Raw genomic sequence first — 10,665 nt, 5'->3', positions numbered from 1 at the left:
TATAAAACATGCTTTTTCTTCAAGCCCGTAAAAAGTTTCCTTCTCTGAATTCACACATCCCTAGAGGCATTAATTCAATTAGAGATTAATGTTTTATGCTAAGATCAGAGTTTTAAATGTCTCCCTCATTTTATATCACATTCTCTTCTTCGCTACTTGATGTAACTGTTTTAGTGATGCAGAGACTTTCTTCTATTATCTTTCCCCTTTTACACACTTAGATATTCATATGTCTTCATCCATCTCTGCACATTTTCAGCATGTAGTCTCTATCTACAGACAGTTCCACCTTGCTTTCCTAAAGAACACTCTTGTCTGTAATTAATACTTTCTGTCTTGTGTTAAAGTAGTGCAGTACTTGTTTGGACTTCTAGATGGAAAGTTTTGTAGACACATCATTGACGATAAGGGTGGTTTCCAGTATCTCCCAATTCTGTATGCGTCTAGTGTGATGCTTTGCATGCCGAGTGTTTAACACATGTTTTAAAATGAGTCATGCCCCATTCCTCTGCTACCTTCCTATGTATCAGCCAATGGCCTTAATTGAAAACACCAAGAAAAACAGGATGAAATGAACACTCCTAATTACATCAGATGGTATCAGTTCTTCTTGGAGATAAGAGAGTTTTGTTGGGTGGAATGGAACTTATTTAAATACTAAAGTATGTGAAGCGGTAACAATCAGCTGGAGAGTAGTAGTTCTAGTAGCTCTAGAAGCTGTTGCTAAGTTGCAGCCTTACGTAGGAACCTGCATGCAGAGCTCTATTGTCAGTGCCACATGTGTTTGCAGATCGACAGAATTACAATCACAGCTTTGGAGGAGATGAAACATAATCTTGGGAAATACATGTAACTTATATTTGCACAACTTGTCTTATGGGGAGGGAGCAGTAATGCCAATTTGAGTTTCTTTCATTCTAAAACTACTGCTTCGAACTAATATTCTCAAGCACCTTCTCTCCTTTTTATTCATCTACCCTCTTAAAAATAACATTTTTATTCTGTGAGAATTTTATACATGCAAATAATGTATTCTTATCATATTGACCCCCTTTACTCCCTCCAACTCTTTCTAGATAACGCATACCCCTGTCCCAACTTCATGTTTTAATAATTTACTAAATCCAATTAATGGCACATGTACACACAAGTATGGGGTTAGTTACAGAATTCAGGTTAACCAACCAAGTACCTCTCCTAATAGCCATCAGTTGTCAATAGCTTCACAGATGGGAGTGGGAATTTATGTGTCTTTCCACATGGTGGAATGTGGATTGGCTTGTTCATGTATTGGTCATATGCATGTATTGGTCATACAGCTGGTATGAGCTCGTGGGTGTAGTGGCCTTATCAAGTCAGAAGACACTGCCTTGCAGCAGACCTTTACCAGTTTCTATTCCCTCTTCTGCATGTTCCCTGAGCATTGTGGGAAGAGATATGGTATAGATGCCCTATTTATGGCTGAGCATTCCACAGATACTGTTCTCTTTACTTTCTCTAGTTCTTAATCTTTCAATAAACTGCTGTCTACTGCACAAAGACACTTTTATGATAACTGAGAGCTGACATTTTCAGCTATCTTAACTTTCATATATTCTTTAAATTTATGTGTCCAGTTTTAATTTAAACATAATGGAAGTGTCCTTGTGACTCCCTGTTGAAATTTTTTTTTCGGAGCTGGGAACCGAACCCAGGGCCTTGCGCTTGCTAGGCAAGCGCTCTACCACTGAGCTAAAACCCCAACCCCCCTGTTGAAATTTAACTCCCTATTGTGAAATAGTAAAAAAGTTGAAACTTAGCAGAGTAAAATGCTTACAAATGTGGCCTTTGGAAAGTGATTTCTAGTAGGTAAATTTATTGGAGATGGAACTGTCTCAATTAAATCCTGGTGACTCTAGAAGAAAAACAGAGAGTAGGATCATATATACATACCAGTGACTTGTCTTTTGCATGTGATGCCTTAACCTTTCTTGAAACTCTGCCCGAAAAAAGGGGCCATTACTAGATTTTGCTCCTAAACTTTGAACTCCTGGAACTGTGAGCCCAAATAAAGCCTTTCCTTGAGTGAAGGAGGCTTCATAGTTTAGGAAACAAAACAAACCTACCCTTTAAAAATGCCATCTCTCAGCATTTGTCCTCAGCTTTAGTGACTTTACCTACTTGCACATTTTTAAAAACTACCCATTTAATTGCCACAACACCCATAAAATCAGCTTCAACTAATGTCCTTCTATGTGTATTCTTACTAAACCTTGACAGAATCTTGCCACAAAATTGTTGTGCTTTCTTCCAATAGTACTCAGTTTCATGCTGAGTTCCATAAATGTGGTGATAATCACCTGTCCATGGTAGTGTAACCTTTTTTTTTTTTAAGATTTATTTATTTTAGTTATATGAGTACACTGTAGCTGTCTTCAGACACACCAGAAGAGGGCATCAGATCCCATTACAGATGGTCGTGAGCCACTATGTGGTGACTAGGATTTGAACTCAGGACCTCTGGAAGAACAGTCTGTGTACTTAACCACTGAGCCATCTCTCCAGCCCCCCTGGTAGTGTAACCTTTTATGTATTAGTTTAGTGCTGCTGAACTGGTAGAGATGGAAACACCCTACTTTTCTTAATTTATTCACTTTCATTGTGTCTGCTGAAAGCTGGTGACAGCTCACTAATATAACAGTGCTAATTCTCAAGAAGTTTCACATCACTACTGAAGTGAAAGCCTGTCATAACTTCTAAAGTAAAATTAATATTTGTTTCTTTCCTCATCTCTCTTTACGCTATGTGAATCTAGGATCCATGGGCTCAATAAGGCTTTAGCTCCTACATCTCATGGATTCCTTTAGATCCTTATGTTGCTAACCCAGTCTCATTCATAATAGAGTTATCAATTCAGGTTATCAATCTCTAGAGTTAGTATCTGGTACTAGAAGAAATGATACTCTTGTCTTACTGTAACTCTGTCTTGCCTCATGAGATTCTGAAACCCGAAGGCTGCTAAGCTACTGAGTTTCTGTCTTAGCGCTGCAGGAATATCAACCCTCCTCTTTCCTTATAGCCAATCTTCTTCCTAAATGTGATGTATCAAGCAATGTGCAATGTATGTGGAATCCACAGCTGACTAAAATTTATCCTACTTTCAAAAGATTAGAAATACTGTGACACCACCCATAGGAAGATCTAATAAGGAGCTAAACAGAAGATCTTGACTACATGACACCATTGTGAACCATTGCTTGCATATTCGTGCTCTAAGACTGTAAGTTCCTCATGACAATCATGTCATATTTTGGCATAAATATCTTGCAAAATTATGGACCTAAGAAATAGAGATGTTACATATTTACTGAATTAGTAAATGAGTGAACACTTGAAGGTGGAATGGCTGGCTTGCAGTAGACTTGGTGAACAGATATCTGTAGCTCTCTAACAATATTCCTCTTGAACTATTCCCAGAGAGATCCTAGAGTTCCAGACTAGGGAGTATGAGAAGAGTCATCCTCATGCCAGCCTGAGAAAGTGACTGCTCTACATACAAATGCTGTGTCTCACTTCTAAGAATATCTCTGGCTTAGCATAAAAGGGCTCCTGTGCCAGGTCCACCAGTCTTCACCCTTACCAGTTTCAGGCCCTACTTCTTCTGCTGAACAGGTGAGTGCTTAGCAAGGAAGGCTGGGGAGGGAGAGAGCCAGAACTTTGTGGGAGGAGGGCAGAAAGAGGTGATGAAACCTAAGAGGCCACGAAGTCAAGGTGAAGATTTTTTGGTCTCATCTTGACTTAGACTAAATTTGTCTTTGTGTATAGTGGTCTTCACCTCTCTTGGTCTGGTTGACACCTGGCAAAACAAGTATTGGGCTGTAACTGTTTCACTTTGGGACAGGAAAGAAAACTGGAAAAATGGTAATGGAAGAGTATAACAAACCAAGAGTTGGGTTGCTGGTGTTAAGGTCTTTAACATCATCTCCTATAATCCTATTCTAGAAAATTCTCAGAGAAGAAGGGGTCTGACAGGTGTGTAAGAAAGATAAGCCCATCATGTTGAGGTTCCTGAATGTCAAGGAGCTTGTCTCAGGGTCTAGGAACTCCTAGGACTATGTCAGAGGATGGTCAGAATCACTTACTGGTAAAAAATGGACCGAGAGATCTTATCCTTCATCCAATTTCACTTCACACCATGTCCCCAATAAGAATTATAGGTCTTGTTCATTAAACAACTTGTCTTGAAATCAGTGTCTAACAGAATTGAGGATGGATGTATCTGCTTGACACGTGCTGATGGCTTTTATATTTCTCTTTAGATTTACAGACTTCCTCTCAAAAATGTCCTGCCAGCAGAATCAGCAGCAGTGCCAACCCCCTCCTAAGTGCCCTCCCAAGTGCCAGACTCCTAAATGCCCTCCAAAGTGCCCCCCTAAGTGCCCTCCCAAGTGCCCCCCTGTGTCTTCCTGCTGTAGCCTGGGTTCTGGGGGCTGCTGCAGCTCTGGTGGCTGCTGTGGCTCCAGCTCTGGTGGCTGCTGCAGCTCTGGGGGAGGAGGCTGCTGCCTGAGCCACCACAGACCCCGCAGATCTTTCCGTCGCCATCGCCACAGCTCTGGATGCTGCAGCAGTGGTGGCAGCAGTGGCTGCTGTGGCAGCAGTGGCTGTTGTGGCAGCAGTGGTTGCTGTAGCAGCAGTGGCTGCTGTGGCAGCAGTGGTGGCAGCAGTGGTTGCTGTGGCAGTGGCCAGCAGTCTGGGGACTGCTGCTGACCTGGGTCATGAAGACTTCAGACAAGCAGTAAAAGAGGCAGCCATGTTCACAGGACCTGCTCCTACCGCTATGCCTCCCATTCCTTCTTGTCTTCTGTGTTCTGGACTTCAAGATGATTAATTTTTCAGTGAAGTTCAAATTGTGCCCCTTAGTCTCATCCCCTTCTGTGATTCTAAATAAAATCTTTCCTACCAACTTTTATTGGTTTCTTGCTTATTTTTCCAAGCATTCTCTCCAGGCCATTGTTGGTCACTGGGGCTCAGTGGTGCCCTTTTAGAGACATAAACCTGGTTCAGAAATATGGGGGAGGTCACTATGCAAAGTATGGTTGATAAGAAAACCCATTTCCAACAGTATATACTGGCAAATGTATTATATGATGTTGGTATATAAATAATAATGAAAGACTATATGCAAAAGAAATATATTGATAAAAATTTTTCTAGAACAGTGTATACATTTGGTATAGAGTAACAGAAGAGGGGTGGGGCTAGGCATGTAAGTAGAGACAGGTTATTGTCATTTCAGTTGGCTCCTGTTTTTTTTTTAACATGATTAAGTTTTTCACATAAATGAGACATAATGAGAGAATTAATAAACCAGAAAATTTAGGAAACTGAATTAGTAACTAATTTTTTTGTCACTGTAAAAAATATGTCAAAAGCCAGTTATAGAGGAATGGGTATATTTAGCTAATAGTTTGTGGCTATAGTTCACCATGATGGGGAAGAGAGACTGAAGTAGCTGTTCACAATGAAAAATGGTGTTGGTTCTCAGCTAACCTCATATTTCTAGTTGAGGTCTCCAGCACATGTGATGATGCCACCCATATTCAGGGTGGGTCATCCCTCTTCTGTTAAACAATCATAGACACATCCAGGGTTGTGCTTCCATGACGACTATAAATCCAAACAAATTGACAATAAGGATTAACCATCACAGGCTGTAGTTTACACAGAATAGTGATTGAAATTCTTGAGATCCAAGAACTGTTTTCTTCAGTTCTGTGTACACAGGATCCTGGTTGTTGCCTTCAAAGTGTTTTCTTCGTACAAGCTTTTAGTACTTTTAAATTACTTTCAGTATTTCTTTATAGACATAGTTTTAAAACACTATTAGGGGTTGGGGATTTAGCTCAGTGGTAGAGCGCTTGCCTAGCAAGCGCAAGGCCCTGGGTTCGGTCCCCAGCTCCGAAAAAAAAAAAAAAGAAGAAAGAAAAAAAACACATTCATAACTTTGGGGTTGGAGATTTAGCTCAGTGGTAGAGCGTTTGCCTAGCAAGCGCAAGGCCCTGGGTTCGGTCCCCAGCTCCGAAAAAAAAAAAAAAAAAAGAAAAAAAAGAATGCATTTAAAAAAACACTATTAATTTTCTAAATCAGAAATTATGCTCTGTACATTTAAATTCTCCAAGTTCACACAGCAAGAGCAAGGACTGCTGTCTGTGTCTGCCTCCTCTCACCCTCTCACCCTCTTCCCCTCTTCTCTCACACATAGTGCTTTTCCACCATTCAACAACAGTGAAGGACATTGATGATGAAGAAACTCTCTTCAGTAATGCTTCATTGACCTTTGAATCCAATGAAGCTTCCTACCTGCACTCAGTTACTTCACTTTGGTTTTAGAACTTCCTTATCCTGAGAAAAATTAATGTTCTCTCATTTACACATATTTCTATTGTCTGCCTCTCTCCACTCTAACATAAACCTCAAGAGAAGAGGGAGATTATTTTCTTGCTACTGCTGCTTCTCCTGCACCCAAAGTGTGCTTGTTTTGTATTCCAAACTTCTTCCAAGTCCAAGTGAGTCTGCATTTGGTTCCAGAACTTCTGATTGGCATGTATAAGGTTTTCTACGAGTTGTCATCAGGGCTTTTATTTTATTTACAAGTTCAAGTTTACAAAGTGAAATTCAGCACCGCCCTCCATTCAATAGATCTCCATCTATTTATTTTCTGCCAGGTGAAAGGCATCGTTACCTGCCCAGTGGAGAAATGAAAAAAAAAAAAGAAATGAAATTTTTCTTCCTCTTGTATCCTATTGCTCCCACCTCTGTGCTCATTTACACATGTTTTCTTGAGTGTTTTATTTTGTCACTGAAACATCTTCACCAGTGATGTATATGAATTGGAGAGCACTATATTATTTAGCAAAGCATTGATTGTATGACTTGAAGTAAGTTTTTAAACTCATCTGTGCTTTAATATAATACCTGAAAAAGAGAAAATTAATTGTCTATGATCTAGGCTGTTGGAAAAATTGAGTCAATTTATGTCAGGGATTTTAATATCACATATATGCAGCTTTCTATGCTGAGTCCACAATATTCTAAGAATGACTGGTTTCTAATAATTCAGTTTCCTTCTAACCATAATTCCCTGTGATAACACAGATGCCATAGGCTAAGGATCAGATCTGCAAGCATTCTGTATAGTGGTTCCTGTGTACTCGTGCCACCTGTTGTACTCATTTTTCTGCCTGGATGACTACAAACTTCCTCCTGGACCCAGTGATTCATTAGAACAATTCAGAAAATGCAGGAAAGGGCTCATCTAGATGATTTGTTTGTTATTAAGCTTACAAATGCATAATAGTTTAATGGGAGAGATGCTGTGTTAGTCAGCTTCATGTAATCATGACAAAATACTCGAGCTGTTATGAGGAGGAGAGATTTATTTTGGCTAAATTTTTATCAGTTTTAATCCATTCTAATTTAGAATTGTTTTGAGGAGGTACACAATAAGGGTTTTTATGACAAAAGAAACCTTCATTTTATTGTCAAAGTAAACAGTGAGAGCAAGATACAAGGTTGGGACCCAATATTTCTTTCAAGGACATGCCTCCAGGAATTTCAATTCTTCTCTTTAGTCCCACACCCTGAGTGTCTCATCACTTCTCATAGCTTCTCAAGGTAGAGACCAAGTCTTCAACAATTACTCCTTTGTAGGAGACACTGATACAGATTGCAGAAAATGCATAAAATCATGTATAGAGAGAAAGGATACAGAAATCACTAAAGTCCTTTCTTTGAAACCTACTCAATTCTCACAAGATTAGTATATTTATGAATCCAGAAGCTGACTGAATGATGCCCCTGTAGGTCAAACAACCATCTTGGTGAGGATGAATCTTCCAATTTTCTAATAATGTTCTGGTTTCCACTACTGAAGGTATCTATAGTTCTCATCATCTCACAAATTCATACTCAGACATGGTCTAAACTTTAGACTGTCAAAGGGCCTTGCTGTCAGTAACAAAGGGTACTCCAGACCCTAAGAAAAAACTAGTGATTTTGGAGCTTTGTGCCAAGGACCAGGGACAAACTAGGGTGAATTTATTCCATGGAGTATGGTTCTTTTGCCAACACCATCAATGTCAAACTGTATTAATTATTATTGAAAACAACATTAATATAATCATGATTGCTTCCAACAATGACCTTCCTTCTTTGAACAAACCACCCTTAACAACCTGAGTCCTCATTGTCTTCTTTTCTTTCTAAAGGTGATATCTTTGCAATAAATTCCTCTGTGTTGACACTCATTTGGATGCTGTTACATTCCAATGAAGTTTTAATTTATTTAATTGTTATATACCTGGCTGCCTGTGTCCTGGACTGACAGCTGCCTGACCCTACTTGCCCTTGGGGTTGGAGGTAAGGTGGCATGGAATCAATGGCACAGACTCCGTGAGCAGGTGAGAACGCCACTGCAAGCTCAGTGGACACTGCTACAAGCTCCTTTAATACCCTCCACCCGTGCTCCATTGTTCCCAAGAAAGCATCTCTTCCAAACAGCAGTTCCTGATTTGCAGGCATTATCTGTGTCAACAATCCTTGGTCTCTCAGCAGTCTTCAGTTAGGTCCTCCTGCAGGAGTTGCCTTTGTGGTTACGCAGCCCCTAGCATTTATACAAATGTGGCCACCACCGTTCCTCCTACAATACCTGATTCTCATAATTCTTAATATAGTCATTTTCCTTCTTATCTACCATTTTCTTAAACTCATTCATTGAGAGATAAAATAATGACTTTTGTCTTTCTTTCATCTTAAAATCAGTTTCTCCAGAAATACAGATAATGTCTAAGAAGCTGACTGAAGGAGACATTCTTTGAATCATTTTCATTGAATACTAGAAAGTCTTTATTTCTTTATTTCTTGTTGTTTTTGTTTTATTTCTTTATTTCTTTCCTGGTCCAGAGAACATCAAGTAGAATGTAGGCTTTCTGGTGTTTCTGTTGTTGTTGATGTTCAACTTTAATCCATAGTGGTCTGATAAGATATAAGGGGTTTTCAGTTTTCTTGTATCTGTTGGGGCTTGCTTTGTATGCTCAGTTTTGGAGAAGGTTTCATGGGGTTCTGAGAAGGTATATTTTTTGTGTTTGATTAAATATTTTGTAAATATCTGTTAGGTCCGTTTGATTAATAATCTATTGTTAGTTTTATTAATTCTCTGTTTAGTTTTTGTCTGGATGACCTGTCAATTGGTAAGAGTGGGGTGTTGAAGTCTCCCATCATTAATGTGCAGGGTTTAATGTATGATTTAAGTTTTAATAGTGTTTCATCTACAAATGTGTTTGTGTTTATGTTTGGGGTATATATGTTCAGAATTGAGATGTCATCTTGGCAAGCTTTTCCTTTAATGTGTATGAAGTGTTCTTTCCCATCTTTTTGATTACTTTTGATTAACATCTATTTTATTAGATATTAGAATGGCTACTCCAGCTTGATTTTTGGGTTATTTGCTTGGAAAACATTTCCCAGCCCTTTACTCTGAGGTAATGCCTATCTTTATTGCTGAAGTGTGTTTCCTGTATCCTGATCATAGTCCCCTTCCCTCCTCTCTTCCAAGCCCCGCCCTTACAAATCCTTGATTGCCCCTTCCTCTTCTTCTCAGAGAAGGCGGATCCCCTCTGGGTACCAGCCCACTCTGGGGCATATAGTCCCAGCAGGTCTAGGCACATTCTTGCCCACTGAACTCGAATCAGTCCATCCAAGTAGCATGAAGTGAGTGCAATGACAGGTAACAGAGACTGAAACAGTCCCATTCCATTCATTAGGGAAACCACATGAACTCTAGGCTGTATACTTGCTACAAATATGGGTCTAACTTCAGCTCCTACATGTTCCCTGGTTGTTGGCTCACGCTTTGTGTGCAAACATGGTCCCCAGTTGGTTGGCTTTGTGGGTCTTCTTGTGATATCCTAGACCCCTCCGACGTGATCACTTTTATCCTCTATTCTTCCACAAGACTCCCTGGGCTCTGATTGACATTTGGCTGTGGGTCTCTGCATCTGCCTACTTCAGCTGCTGGATGAAGCCTCTCAGGAGACAATGATGCTAGGTTCCTGTCTGTTATGCTATGGTTACCATAGCAGAGTATTATTAATAGTATCAGGGGTTGGCTTTCTCATGTCAGATGAGTCTCAAGTTGGGGCAGTCATTGATTGGCCGCTCCTCCAGTCTCTGCTCCATCTTTATACCTGAATATCTTATAGGCAAGGAAAAATTTGGGTTTAAGGTTTTGTGGGTGGACTGATGTCCTCCCCCCCCCCACCCTGGATGTCCTGCCTGGCTATAGGAGGTGGCCATTTCAGTCTCTGTATTTCCCTCTGGTAGGAATCTAAGGGCAAAATGTCACCCAACAGATAGGGAAAGGATCTTCACCAACCATACATCAGACAGAGGGCTAATTTGCAAAATTTATGAAGAACTCAAGAAACAATACATCAACAATCTAAATAATCCAATTAAAAATTGGGGTACAGAGCTAAATAGAGTATTTTAAACAAAGGATACTCAAACAGTCAAGAAGCACTTAATGAGTCTTCGTTCATCAGGGTAATGCAAATCAAGATGACTAAACATAAAATTCCTACCCATCAGAGTGACTAAGATAAAAACAATTCAATTGATAGTACATGC

At 39.8% G+C, this 10,665-nt stretch overlaps 1 protein-coding gene across 1 annotated transcript; it reads left to right on the top strand.

The window, feature by feature from the left end:
- Nucleotides 1-3,603: 3,603 nt before the first annotated feature.
- Lce1e (late cornified envelope 1E) lies at nt 3,604-4,937 on the top strand. The gene is made up of 2 exons (NM_001109493.1): nt 3,604-3,651; nt 4,299-4,937. Exon 2 carries the CDS (start codon nt 4,321-4,323, stop codon nt 4,744-4,746), a length of 426 nt encoding a protein of 141 aa, NP_001102963.1. The 5' UTR covers nt 3,604-3,651; nt 4,299-4,320; the 3' UTR covers nt 4,747-4,937.
- Nucleotides 4,938-10,665: the final 5,728 nt, after the last annotated feature.

The sequence above is a fragment of the Rattus norvegicus genome, chromosome 2 (assembly GCF_021556685.1).
Source record: "Rattus norvegicus strain SHRSP/BbbUtx chromosome 2, alternate assembly SHRSP_T2T, whole genome shotgun sequence".
In the NCBI taxonomy this organism is placed as follows: domain Eukaryota; kingdom Metazoa; phylum Chordata; class Mammalia; order Rodentia; family Muridae; genus Rattus; species Rattus norvegicus.
Note: the sequence above shows the minus strand (reverse complement) of the source record. Positions and strands in the feature narration are given on the sequence as shown.